Source organism: Bubalus bubalis, chromosome 19, assembly GCF_019923935.1.
Source record: "Bubalus bubalis isolate 160015118507 breed Murrah chromosome 19, NDDB_SH_1, whole genome shotgun sequence".
NCBI lineage: Eukaryota > Metazoa > Chordata > Mammalia > Artiodactyla > Bovidae > Bubalus > Bubalus bubalis.
In genome coordinates this window covers 13,764,823-13,779,941 of record NC_059175.1, presented here as the reverse complement: position 1 = coordinate 13,779,941, position 15,119 = coordinate 13,764,823, and the positions used below count along the sequence as shown (strand labels likewise).

Genomic DNA, 15,119 nt, shown 5'->3' with positions numbered 1-15,119 from the left:
GGTCGCACGGAGTCGGACACGACTGAAGCGACTTAGCAGCAGCAGCAGCATACTGATAAAACTCAGCTCTTACCTTTTAAAGCTCAGCTAAGGCAAATACACAAATTACATCTGACACTGCTATAAAATTAAACCCTTTCTAACAAAGAAAAGAGTAGTATTTCTAAAGTGATTTTTTTACAATTTGAGAAATCTTACCATTTTCCCATTTAAATATCTAATTTCTTCCTTTAGAAAATGGACTGAGCTTTAATATTGAAGTTTTTGAAATGAATAGATATGCTGAAAAGAATAAACTAAGCAAGCTTGAAATTATCCTTAAAAGCCTGCTTGCAAGGTTGGCCCCTGGCATCTAGGAACCTGGATCTTAAGTAGGTTCCCGCCAATCTGATAAGAGTGGCTCTCTGTGCCTAAACTGTGAGAAAATACAATTTATACTGAACACCTGCTTTCCTCCTAAGAGTCTGGTGTTTTGATAACTGACAGGCAAAAGGGTGCCTATGTAACTACCTCCCACAAAAAACTTTGGACTCTGAGTCTCTAATAAGCTTCCCTGGTAGACAATGTTTCACACTCGTCACAACTCAATAGGGTAATTAAGTATGTCTTTGGTGACTCCACTGGGAAAGGGTCCTGAAGGCTCATGCCTGGTTTCCTCTAGACTTCAACCCATGTTTCTTTTCCCTTTGCTAATTTTATTCTGTATCATTTCAATGCAATAAATCTCAGTGATGAATATGATGACTATAGATTGAGTCCTCTGAATAACTGTAGAGAACCATCAAATCTGCCGGAGAAGGCAACGGCACCCCACTCCAGTACTCTTGCCTGGAAAATCCCATGGATGGAGGAGCCCAGTGGGCTGCAGTCCATGGGGTCGCTAAGAGTCGGACACGACTGAGCGACATCACTTTCACTTTTCACTTTCATGCATTGGAAAAGGAAATGGCAACCCACTCCAGTGTTCTTGCCTGGGGAATCCCAGGGACAGGGGAGCCTGGTGGGCTGCCGTCTATAGGGTCACACAGAGTCGGACATGACTGAAGCGACTTAGCAGCAGCATCAAACCTGGGAGGAATGTTGGAGACCCCCAACACAATAGGAAAAGACATTTTGTGGATTCTTTGGATAATGCTATTACTGACTATCTCAGGATACTGATTATTTACCACTACCTGAGCACTTCCCTCAAAACTGATGTTTGGCTTATTGCCCGAAAATCATTCAGGAAACTTACAGGCTTCATCACTAGTGATTCTGATTCAGAAGGTCTCAATTTCTACAAGAAAAGAATCACGTTTCCCAAGGAAACCAGATAATTTAATTATTGTACAATGATTTCCCAAATATAATATTCAGTTTTACCCTGTACAAAAGAACATTATTTACTTATTGATGGATACAAACCCTTTTACAAAAGATGATTTCATTTTTTATGACCAGTTTTCAAAGCTCTGCTATAATAGGCACTTTTCAAAGTGACAAATAAGCATTTTTCTTGTCTCTTTCTCACTCATTCTCATTTATCACTGAGGAGTATTATGCTCATAGATTTTAATGTTTTCATATTGTTATAATCAACTGAAGCCATTATTTTTTTTTGATGCTCACATGATACCAAATATGGACAGCTGAGTGCCTTCAATAGGTTCCAATGTCTTTTGACATGCTCCCAGTATTTCTGGAGAACTTTTATTGGAATTATTTGCATATTTAACTCTGTTCTTAGAATTTTTATTTTAAAAACATTTTTAACTTTTTATATGGTGAAATGCATCTAAATTTTCTTTTACCATGTCTAGATTTCTATTATTAGCCAAGCCATTTTCTTCTGTCTCTACCAAGACTGCACAGTCTCCAGCTTTTCTTAGGTTTTCATAGCAATTCATCTAAAACTTATGTTTCTACAATAAAAGACAGAAGTCCAATTTTATTTTCTCCAGATGAATATCTAGTTGTACCACTATTATTTATTAACTAATTCATCCCTTTCCCCAAGATTGTGCTGTCATCTCTGTCACACTTTAAATTCTTAACCTGTTGCACTGAACCACTGGTATATTTCTAAGCTAATTCCACAGGTCTTTGATTATTCAGATGAATAGTTTAATCCTTTTATGAAGCTTAGGGTAAAATTAGTCAAGATTCCACACAGAAAGTAAATAACTGTGGCTACTGCACCTAACACAACATGGGACAGTCTTTGTTCCAATTTTTAACAAGGTATCACGATAGCAGCCAATGAGCAATTCACTCCATGCTGAATGCATGTGTAGTTGTTAAAACATAAATAATAAAGAATTTACTTATAACAGATAATTCAAAAAGTTTTTAGAATATTTCTCTTAATTCAGAAACAGGAGAAAATTTTCCAAATCATTAAGTATACAGGTAGTAACAAAAATGTTCTACTTGGCATAAATACAAACACATTTTGTACCTAAAACACAATGTATTCTACTTTTAGGAAGAACAAAAGGAATCATACCTGAGCATTTGAATCAGTGAGTGTCTCAGTTCCAGTAAGTGATAATTTGTTTTGACACTTGATTTAAAAAGAAAAGAAAAACAAATCACACACTATATACCATAGACAATTTCTTTCCTCTATCCTTTAATACCAATGTAATATTCCTCTAAAACAATATACAAATATCTTATGTATGAGAACAATCTTTAAAATCCTTACTTCCTAAGCAAGAGGATCAAGAAGGAAGCCAAACAGGTCCCAACATGAACACAACAAAAGTACAAGTGGACTCTCGACTCAACACAGAATGAAAAAATGAGCATAAGAAAAACAAAAACTAATAGCTAGGGTGAATTAGAAAGTAGATAATGGAAAAATGGGAAATAATAGAACAAGGGGGAAAGCAGTACAGAAAGATAACAAAAAAGGTAAGAAGACAGTTAAAATCATATGAAAATAAAATCATCAGGAGACATTGCTACTATGCTATTGAAAAAGAATTCACAATTGTTAATAGTGATTATATCTAAGTAAAAATATGGGCAACTTAAATGTTAATTGTGCTTATTTCTAGTTGCAATACTTTTCCATAAACATTTTTTGTTATTTTTTAAATTCAAAATTCTATATTGAAAATATTTCAAAAGCAACACAGAGTATCTTAAAATTTCAGTAATCACAGAGTACCAAGGATATATGTTCAAAAAATAATAATTTTTTTAAAAGGAAAAAAAAAAAAAAACCATTAACCTGCCTTAATGTAAAATTTTACTGGGAATAAGATGTAAAAAAATGTCTATGGCCTGTATCATATATTACACTATTTTGAGTAAAACAAATTTTTACCAGCATACTATAGTGCACCAGAGTGATTCTATCTCATTAACTCAGAAAATGTACATATAATTCAATCAAATTTTCTAAATTAATTCATATTTTCACTCAAACCCCATTAAGTATAAAGTGTTCTTACCCTTTATATTCTCTATCTTGGAAAATAAAACCACTAACCACTCAATGGCCCAAGCTAGGAACCTAACTGTTAAGTCACTTCAGTCGTGTCCAACTCTGTGCGACCCCATAGACGGCAGCCCACCAGGCTCCCCCGTCCCTGGGATTCTCCAGGCAAGAACACTGGAGTGGGTTGCCATTTCCTTCTCCAATGCATGAAAGTGAAAAGTGAAAGTGAAGTCACTCAATCATGTCCGACTCTTAGCGACCCTATGGACTGCAGCCTACCAGGCTCCTCTGCCCATGAGATTTTCCAGGCAAGAGTACTGGAGTGGGGTGCCATTGCCTTCTCCTAAAACTATCTGTAATTCCCCATCACCATTTCACAACAATTAACCTCCAGGCCCTTTTAGTCCAATCTTCTTAGTATCTCTTAAATCCATTCTTCTATTCGCAATGATATCTGGCTTTAGTACTTCTTACAGGACCACTACTAGAGCCTCCTGAATATTCTTTCTTTCTGTAGTCTCACTTTTCTACATTCCATCCTCTTCAAAACTACCAGAGTTATTTCCTCAAACAAGGTATCTCATAATGCCACTTCATGTTTATAATCCTTTAATAGTTCCCCATAATATTCATTCAACAATATCCTTCACGTCTTGCCCCTAATTACCTCTCCAGTCTCACTCTACAAATCCTTCTTCTCCTAATTTAAATGTCATACTATTCTACTAAGAGTTCTCTAAATTCTCCCAACATTTATGTATTTTGTTCTTTCTACTTTGTATACCTCTCCCACTTTCACAGGCTAACTCCTATTTATCCTTTTGAAATGAATTCAGTATTATTTCCTCTTTAAGAAAGCTATCTTTGATACCTTCGGGCTAGGCTTAGTACTCCTTTTAAGTGTAGTCTTTAAACTTAACTACCATATTAAAATTTGTGATTGCCTGAATTAGATGATAATCTCCTTGAGGACAGGGACTGCCATAATTTTTTCTCTTTCTACAGCTCACCTAGTATAAAATTTCTAAAATGAATGCTTATAAATCTAAAAAATATTTAAGTGTTTATCATATAATATAATGGCTTTCAGGGTTCCCTGGTGGCTCAGCAGCAAAGAATCCGCCTGCCAATCCAGAAGACACAGGAGATGCAGGTTTGATCCCTGGGTCATGAAGATCCCCTGGAGGAGGGCATGGCAACCCACTCCAGTATTCTTGCCTGGAAAATCTCATGGACAGAGGAGCCTGGCAGGTCCATAGGGTCACATATGTCTACGGTCCATAGGGTCACATATGACTACAGTCCATAGGGTCACAGAGAGTCGGACACAACTGCACACGTGCATAACTGCTTTCAGAAATCAGTGTAATTCTTTCTTACGTCTATTACTGAAATGGAATTCAACCTTACAGTAATTAATTAGTATATCACTTTTATGTCTTGATACTTACTTCTTCCATATCTTTCCACATTTCTTCACATTTTTTAATAAGTTCTTCTTCAGCATCGGCAACATCTTCCACATCTGTAGTACTATCTGGATCTAGATCTTGCTGATTCAATGACATGTGCCTTATGATTTTTGTTAACCTTGTTAAGAAAAACTAAAGTAAAAAATGTTCATTTAACAATATTCATTGATACCCACTACCTGCCAGATACTCACCTGGAAGCTAAAGATGTAACAGTGAAGAAAACAGGCAAATATTCCTCCAACCAAGGAGCTCACATTTCACTTGAGGAAAACAATATAAACTCAAAAGATTAAAACAAATATAAATAAACTATAAATAAAATAAAAGATTAACTATACATATGTGTTATATATCAAACAGTTTAAAGAACTATGAAGAAAAGCAAGACAAGGAAGAAACATAGGGAGTGCTCAGACAGGGGCAACGTGATTTTTCACAAGGTGGTCATATAAGGTCAATGAGACAACTTAGCAAAAATACGAAGGACAGAAGGAAGTAAGACACATGGATAGTTAGGAGAAGAGGCTCTAGGCAGAGGGAACTGTAAGTACAAAGGTCCTGGGGAAGTAACATGACTGCTGTGTCCTAAAGCAGTAAAGAAGCCACTGTGATTAGAGCAGAGTAAGGCAGAGAAAACAAGATGAGGTCAGAGGTCCTTTGTTCTTGAGGTGAGGTCACAGGTTGATGTCTCTATAAACCGCCACCAAAACAAATGCTATTCCCTGTTCTGACAAGAGAGGGAAAGGTCCCAAAGTTCAACTTTTGCCCCCCAAGGTCCAGGCCCCTCAAGGTCCAGGCTAAGAGAAGGGGGGTCTCTACATGAGCGATTTTCCTTGCCTGGGAGCAGCCATCCAGCACTCAGCCTGGGTCTTCCAGCCAGTGCCCGGGCCTGGCTGAAGAGACAGCTCTCAGCTGGTAGGGCCCTCAGGGCCAGGTTCCCAGACTCTGCCCAGCCATTATCACTGAGGGAAGAAGGTGCCCAAGACCCAGCCTGCCCTCAGGCCACCCAAATTAGGGCCAGGTCCCACACACTGTGACCCATGGATACTGCCATGGTCATTTGATCACAGAGGCGGGGATAGGGGAGATGTTCCCTGCTGCTTCAAGGTGAGGGCTCTAGATCTCTACAGGACACAGCCCTTAGCCTGTACTCTGGCCCCTCAGCTCACCCACCGGCCTGAAACCGGAGGGCCTGGAGAAGCTGGAGAGAAGCCGCAGAGAAGCCCAAGATCCACTTCACTGCACTTCTGTTGTGAAGACCACTGAAAGACTGACCAGTGTTGGAGCACAACTTCTAAGCACCGTGCTAATGGCCACACCCTAACAGTTGTGCCCCTGCCCGGCCCCTATTACATAAGTTTTGGAATAATGTGTCACACTATTTCATTGAAGTAAATAACAAAAATGGAGGTCACTGTTAACCTTCATAAAAGTAGCTTCAAGAGAATCATGGAAGTGAAAGCCTGACTGAAGTAGATTTAAGAGACAGCAGGCAAAGAATTGAACATATCCAGTATATAAAACACTTTTAAGAATTTTTTCTCTAAAGGGAAGAAATAAGGTCCCAGCTGTAGTAAGATACAAGGTCAAGAAAGTTATAATTTGTTTTTTTAAAGTAGGATGCAATATAGCATCTTTATATGACATAGTAAGAGAAGCAAACATTCTAATGCAGAAGAGAAAGGAGAGGAAAAAAGAATAACTAGATCTAATGTACAGAATAAATAGATAAAATAATAATAATATAAAAAAAAAAGATCTAATGCTCAAGTAGAGGGATTGGCTTAAGACAGATGTACATGCAGTTCATCCATTTTAATGGAAAGGTAGGCAGAATATTAGGGGCAAAGATACAGGAAGATGAATAAATATGTAAGCTTATGTAAGTTCTGTCTGGATTGCTTCTCTTTCATTAGTGAAGTGGTAACTAAGGTCATCAGCTATGAAAGAAGATGGGAAAAATACAGTGGAGATTTAAGAAAGGGAAAAAAAATATAAAATACATATATAAAAGAGTGGAAGAGGGTGAAATAGTAGGATAACTGGGTAACATTAAAGCCCACTTGAGGTTAGTAGGCATGAATTTAAAGTGAAAGTAGAACGTGTTTGTGTGTTTTCCTCTATAGTGTAGCAGGATAGGTAAAAACAGAGACAAAATGAAAGAAAGACAAAGTCTAAATTAGTATGACCAGAGGAGTGAGTAGCTAAGCTAAGGTGGAGAATATAATCACTGGAGGAAAGGAGGTCAAGAAAAAGAGAGGCCAGGTGATTTGGAAGATCATCTATATGGATATTAAAATCATCAAGAATTATGACAGAAAATAAGAGAGGGTGACAGAGTCAGGAGCTAAAAATCTTCAAGGAATAAAGGCGCATGACATAATCCTGCTAGATAACTGCTGCAAGGAAAAATGATTGGTGGTAGAGTCTGATGACATAAATTCAATGCTGGGTAATTTTAAGGAGGTGGTCAGAGTAATAAAAAACAATGAGAATATCTATCCCACAATACCAAATGCAAACCAGAATAACCCACCCCCCAAAATAGTTCTATTCATATGGAACTTAAATTTTATATTGTTTAATCTATTATTTATCAATAGAGAGTTTTTAAAGATACGTAAAGTTATGTCACAGATTGGAGGACTCAATATTTTAAGGATATAAAATTCTTCCCAAGTTGATCTATTCAATATTATTTCAAAATTTCAAAAGTTTTCATTTCTTTTTGTGGCATCTGACAAGCTAATTCTAAAATTTATATGGAAGTGCAGATGGTCAAAACAGTCAAGATCCTCACAAAGATTAAGACGGGAAGACTTGTTTTACCAGTTGTCAAACTTATTTTTAAAAAATTATATTAATTATGATAGTGTTCAATTAGCACATAGATAGGCAACTGAACAGTGGAACACAAAACCTTTCCAGAGTCACACATTCAGGGAGCTATGATATATATTGCTTTTTTTTCCAGATATATTTTGGCCCATACACACTTTCCTCATTCTTTTTAACAAATGTGCAATTTTTGTGAGGAAAAATGAGCACAGATATGTGCCTCAATCTTTATAGTACTCCTCCATCCCTCAAAAAATCCAAACCATAAAGAACAGGGAAAAAATATTTTTTTAGCTCTTAGATGAGGAAAGGCCTTTCCAGACAAAACTAAGTAAAATCACTATATAAAATTTTTAGAATTCTGAATGGACAAAGATATCATTAAAAAGTTAAAAGTTAAAACCCAAAAACTTAATAAAAAAATTTGTAATATACTTGGCATCCAAGAACTAATTTCTTAATGAATAATGAATGCTCACAAATTAATAGAAAAAAGCAACAACAAATCAGAAAAAATTAAAAAAATGACCACTATAAAAGTCAGGATATTAATTACTTTTGGATAGTGAGAAAGAGGAGGTAAAAGAAGATGGGAGACTGTGATTGAGATAAGCCAAATGGAGAGACTTCTGCAATGATTACCAATATTTCATTTCTTGATCTGCATTGTAATAAGGGTATTCATCTTATAATAATTTATAAATTTTATATTTATTTTGTGTGAGGTTTTTTGTATCGGTATTTATTTTGCAATAAGAAGGCAAACAATAAAAACACTCAAATAGAAATGAGTAAAGAAAACAAATGAGGAATTTAAAAAAAAAGAATTACATTTTAAATATAGAAAAATGCATTATCCTTACCCATGTCATAAAAATGCAAATTAAAATTATTTTTTCATTCAGACTAGCAATAATGAAAAATTAATTAAAAAAAAAACAATATTGGCAAGAGTGTAGAATAAAAGGCATGCATTGTCTGAAGATCAATCCCTTTGTAGGATAATTAGCAATATCCATTAAAACTTTAAATGTATTTATCTTTTGAATCAGAAATTCTACTCCCAGGATATCCTACAGATATCCCAGGATAATCCTACAGATATATTTGCATAAGTCTACATTGGTATGCTTTCTGCAACATTATCAATAATAACACTCATGAGAGGAAACTGTCCAATTAGACTGTCCTGGTTTAAATTCTCGGTTCAGAATTTACAAGCCTAATGACCTTGAGCAAGTCACTTACATTGCCAATGCCTCAGTTTCCTAATCTGTAAAACGAAGACAGTATTACTTACTTTATAGGATTGTTATGACAATTAACTGAGTTAATATATGCAAAGTTCTTAGAAATGTGCCTGGCGTATAAAGAATTATATCAGTATTGGCTACGAACATTAACAAAATGAATGTTAACTGGTAGAAGGTTGGTTAAACAATTTATGCCATATCCAAATGTGTTTACACTAAAAATCTTCCTTGCTATACACAAAAGATAGTTAAGTTCACAAAGCTATAAACAGTCATTAAAAATTTTTAAAAATTTTTAAGCAAAAAATCAAACATTATATATGTTTTAAATATACCTTAATTTAGAAATTAAGTGCAAATTGATCCTTCCCCATCTTGCAGAATACTAGCCAATAAAATACATTATCAGTGAGAAAAATTAATGTAAAATTCTGCGTGCATGTATATGTATAGATATTCAACAAGTTAGCTGAATGTACAACTCAATGTACAACTCAATGTAACAAATAAATAAGAATACTTAAGGATTTAAATTTTGGAGAAGGAAATGGCAATTCACTCTAGTATTCTTGCCTGAGGAATTCCATGGACCGAGGAGCCTGGTGGGCTACAGTCCACGGGTCGCAAAGAGTCGGACACGACTGAGTGACTAACACAAGGGTTTAAATTTATCATTCCCCACAACATATACCCTTAAATCTACCTTTCTATAAAGAGAACAAGTCCTCAGATATTTTGAAGTCCTCAGTATTACAATCTGGAGTCACTTACTGAAGAACAGTAGTGTTATATTTAGAGATACTATGCCATACAAACTTAAAAGATCTAAAACCAAGACTTAATATTAAAGAACCTCATACTATCATTGGAAGAATAATATACATGAAATAAATTAATAGGAAGTACCCATGTAATTCTAAGCTATATTTATTTATCTGACACATTATCTTAATCTGACACATTATCTAAATGGGCCATTTGTCAGACACTGTGGTTCTAACTGTGTAGATGAAGTCTGTCCTCATGCAGCATACATTTTCAATGAAGAGAGACAATATAAATAAATGGACAACTAAATATCTGAAATTTCTCCAGGTAGTTGCAAGTGCTATAAGGTAGTAAATTATACAATAAAGACTGCAAGTGCTTTCAGAATTAACTATATCGAAGATCAGAGAAATCTACTGAGAAGAACAAATGGCTTAGTACAGTGCTCAGTACACAGTGCTAGCTCCCTAGAATGACAACGATTATGAGAAACTGTAAAGATGAAGGTTAGATTTGCTATCAAAGAATTAAAAGCAAGATTAGACCAAGTACGAACATGAAAAATTTGTGAGACACAGAAGAAACTGGTGCGATTAGATCAGAAGGCAGAGATGAAATGAGAATTTCTAGTTAGGACATGTCAAATAATGGGAGCCTTTAAAATTTGCTGTTGCTGTTGTTCAGTCACTATGCCCTGTCCAACTCTTTTGCGACCCCATGGACTGTAGCCCACCAGGCTCCTCTATCTGTGGGATTTCCCAGGCAAGAATACTGGAATGGGTTGCCATTTTCTTCTCCAGGGTATCTTCCCCACCCAGGGATGGAACCCACATCTCCTGCATTGGCAGGTAAACTCTTTACCACTGAGCCACCGGGGAAGTCAGGGGGAATTTAAAATTTAGGGGTGGGGGGAATCTTTAACAAGTATTTCCTATGGGCAGTTACCTCCCTGTATTTCAGGTCTGTGCGTGCGTGCGTGCGTGCTAAGTTGCCTCAGTCGTGCCTGACTCTTTGCAACCCTTTGGACTGTAGTCTGCCAGGCTCCTCTGTCCATGGGATTCTCCAGGCAAGAATACTGGAGTGGGCTGCCATGCCCTCCTCCAGGGGATCTTCTCCCACCCAGGAATCAAACCCATGTCTACTGTGACTCCTTCTTTACAGGTGGATTCTTTACTGCTGAGCTACCAGGAAAGCCCATCTGGGGTCTACGACAAAGCAAAAGCAAAGAAGCAATTTATCTGGTTTGAAACAGGCAACCCAATAGATGCCTTCTGAGTGGGCTTCTGGAGGAAGTGTTTTAGGGAGACTATTTGACAAGAATAAACTGTGGAAAATTCTGAAAGAGATGGGAATACCAGACCACCTGATCTGCCTCTTGAGATATTTGTATGCAGGTCAGGAATCAACAGTTAGAACTGGACATGGAACAGACTGGTTCCAAATAGGAAAAGGAGTACGTCAAGGCTGTATATTGTCACCCTGTTTATTTAACTTACATGCAGAGTACATCATGAGAAATGCTGGACTGGAAGAAACACAAACTGGAATCAAGATTGCCGGGAGAAATATCAATAACCTCAGATATGCAGATGACACCACCCTTATGGCAGAAAGTGAAGAGGAACTAAAAAGCCTCTTGATGAAAGTGAAAGTGGAGAGTAAAAAAGTTGGCTTAAAGCTCAAAATTCAGAAAACGAAGATCATGGCATCCGGTCCCATCACTTCATGGGAAATAGATGGGGAAACAGTGGAAACAGTGTCAGACTTTATTTTTCTGGGCTCCAAAATCACTACAGATGGTGACTGCAGCCATGAAATTAAAAGACACTTACTCCTTGGAAGGAAAGTTATGACCAACCTAGATAGCGTATTCAAAAGCAGAGACATTACTTTGCCAACAAAGGTTCGCCTAGTCAAGGCTATGGTTTTTCCTGTGGTCATGTATGGATGTGAGAGTTGGACTGTGAAGAAGGCTGAGCGCCAAAGAATTGATGCTTTTGAACTGTGGTGTTGGAGAAGACTCTTGAGGGTCCCTTGGACTGCAAGGAGATCCAACCAGTCCATTCTGAAGGAGATCAGCTCTGGGATTTCTTTGGAAGGAATGATGCTAAAGCTGAAACTCCAGTACTTTGGCCACCTCATGCAAAGAGTTGACTCATTGGGAAAGACTCTGATGCTGGGAGGGATTGGGGGCAGGAGGAGAAGGGGACGACAGAGGATGAGATGGCTGGATGGCATCGCTGACTCAATGGACTTGAGTCTGAGTGAACTCCGGGAGTTGGTGATGGACAGGGAGGCCTGGCGTGTTGCGATTCATGGGGTCGCAAAGAGTTGGACACGACTGAGCGATTGATCTGATCTGATTTATTGGATAAAAAAGATTAAGATGGCAAATTTTACACATAGGTCAACAAAACAGAATAAAGAGCCCTGAGATAAACCCACACATATAAGGTCAATTAATTTTATGACAAATGAGCCAAGAATATATGACAGGGAGAGTCTTCTCAATAATGGTGTTGGAAAATCTGGACAGCTACACACAAGGGAATGAAACTGGACCACTATTTTATACCATACCCCAAAATTAACTCCAAATGGTTAAAAGACTTGAATGTAAGACTTAAAACTCTAAAACTCCAAGAAGACATAAGTGGCAACTTCCTTGTCATTGGTCTTGGTGATTTTGGGAGTTTGGCAAAAAACAAAAATAAACAAGTAGGACTATATTAAACTATAAAGCCTCTGCACAGCAAAGGAAACCATTAACAGAATGAAAAGGCAACTACTAACTGAATGGGGGAAAATATTTGCAAATCATATATCTGATATGAGGTTACTATCCAAAATACATGAAGAACTCAGACAAGTCAATACCAAAAAGTAATATGACTTAAAAATGAAAATGTTCCAAAGAAGACATACAGATGACCAACAGTTACATGAAAAAGTACTAAACATTATCAAGTAAATGCAAATCAAAACCACAATTAGGTACCATCTCACACCAGTCAGAATGGCTGCTATCAAAAAGTCTGCAAACAATAAATGCTGGAGAGGGTGAGGAGAAAAAGGAACCATCTTACAGTCTTGGTGGGAATGCAAACTAGTACAGCCACATGAAGAACAGTGTGGAGATTCCTTAAAAAACTGGAAATAGAATTGCAATATGAGCCAGCAATCCCACTGCTGGGCATACACACTGAGGAAACCAGAATTGAAAGAGATACGTGTACCCCAATGTTCATTGCAGCACTGTTTACAATAGCCAGGACATGGAAGCAACCTAGATGCCCACTGGCAGACGAATGGATAAGAAAGCTGTGGTACATATACACAATGGAATATTACTCAGCCATTAAAAATAATGCATTTGAATCAGTTCTAATGAGGTGGATGAAACTGGAGCCTATTATACAGAGTGAAGTAAGTCAGAAAGAAAAACACCAATGCAGTATACTAATGCATATATGTGGAATTTAGAAAGATGGTAACTATGACCCTATAAAGAACAGTCTTTTGGACTCTGTGGGAGAAGGCGAGGGTGGGATGATTTGAGAGGGTAGCGTTGAAACGTGTATATTATTGTAAGTGAAGCGGATCGCTGGTCTAGGTTTGATAAATGAGACAGGGTGCTCAGGGCTGGTGCCCTGGGATGACCCTGGGGGATGGGATGGGGAGGGATCTGGGAGGGGGGTTCTGGATGGGGAACACATGTGCGCCCATGGCTGATTCATGACAATGTATGGCAAAAACCACTACAATAAAGTAATTAGCCTCCAATTAAAATAAATTAATTAAAAAAAAAAAACACAATGAGATGTTAGAGTGGCAATTATGAAACCAGTGTTGGCCAGGATGTGGGGGAAAAGGAATTCCTTGTTCACTGTTGGTGAAAACATAAATTGGTGTGGCCACTATGGGAAATATTATAAAGGTTCTTCAAAAAGGTAAAGACAGAACTACCATATGATCCAGCAATTCCACTTCTGGGTGTTTATCCAAAGAAAACGAAAACATTAATTCAAAAATATATATGCAGCCTCATGTTTGTGGCAGCATGACTTACAACAGCAAGGACAACCTAAGTGTCTATCCACTGATGAATAAAGAAAATCCAATACAATATAGACAGACATATATCAGCAAATTTTACTCAGCCATAAAGGAGAATGAAATCTCCTCATGGGCAACACCAATGGACCTTGAGAGCATTATGCTAGGTGAAATAAGTCGGACAGAGAAAGACATACCACATGATCTCACTTATATGTGGTATCTAAAAATAATAATAATAAAGACAAGCTCACAGATTAAAAAAAACAAAACAAAACAAAACCAGATTGGTGGTTGCCAAAGATGGGCAGGAGGGCCACGCAAATGGGTGGAGAGGGTTGAAAGGTACAAACTTAGTTACAAAATAAGTGAGTCATGGGAATATAGTGTACAGCACGGTGACTACAGAAAATACTACTATATGAAAACATATACGAAAGCTGCTGAGAAGACTTAAAAAGTTCTCACCACAGGGGGTAAACACCATTCTGTAACTATGTATAGTAATGGATGTTAGACTTACTGTGGTGATCATTTCCCAATACATACAACATACAAACATTAAATCATTACACTGTACACCTGAAACTAATATACGTCAATTATATCTCAATTTTTATGGTAAATTTTGTATATATATTTTTTTACCATAGTAAAAAAAAAAAAATTATTTTTAAATAAGAAAGCTTACGTCCAGAAATCCACTAAGAGATGGAAACCTAGACCAGAAGGTAAATGGTCCTGCCTGGGCCACTTGGGCGCGCCTGGATTTCTGCCCAGTCCCTCCCTCCCCACTCCCCAGCCCCACCGCTCAACCCCCACAGTAACAAGCGCTCATTATCTTCTTCAGACTGTGTGTGAAAGAATCAAGAAGCTCAGGAAAAAAGACGTTTGGCAAATCTCAAGGGAGGCCCGACAGTTAACTCGTTCTTTCAAATTCCCCACCCCTATGTCTTTCTCTCCTAAACGGTGGGATTCTAGAGCCGGAGAAGAAAGGGACTCAGGCCTGGTGGGACGACAGGTATCCAGTTTCTCGGAGGTAAGGGTCCCACCATAGGGGTCTGCAGCTCCATATCCTAGGAGTTGTCAACCCCGGGAGTAAGTTTCACCCGATAAGACGCTCTCCCGGCCAAACGCTTACCTCCTCCACACCACAGACCTCAGATCGCCTCAGCCTACTCCAGAAGTGGCTCTACGGCCCAGAACCCGCGCGCGCTGATTGCTGATTGGATCTGCTTCCACCCATTCCAGCCAATCCTGGAACTTGCTCGGCCGCTGACGAGAAGGCCGCGCCGCGGC

General features: G+C 37.9%; 1 protein-coding gene across 3 annotated transcripts in view; it reads right to left on the bottom strand.

The window, feature by feature from the left end:
* Positions 1-15,095, bottom strand: part of CENPK (centromere protein K) — a 56,620-nt gene extending 41,525 nt beyond the window's left edge. For 2 of the 3 annotated variants that reach the window (XM_025270477.2, XM_006074135.3), the window contains exons 1-3: positions 14,962-15,095; positions 4,882-5,034; positions 2,489-2,545 (exon numbers count right to left, since the gene is read on the bottom strand). In XM_025270477.2, coding sequence (XP_025126262.1) covers positions 2,489-2,545; positions 4,882-4,998 — 174 coding nt within the window. In that variant the 5' untranslated portion in view covers positions 4,999-5,034; positions 14,962-15,095. Of the gene's footprint in view, positions 1-2,488; positions 2,546-4,881; positions 5,035-5,096; positions 5,139-14,961 lie in introns of those variants that run through there. The other variant, XM_025270475.2, reaches the window with a different exon arrangement.
* Positions 15,096-15,119: the final 24 nt, after the last annotated feature.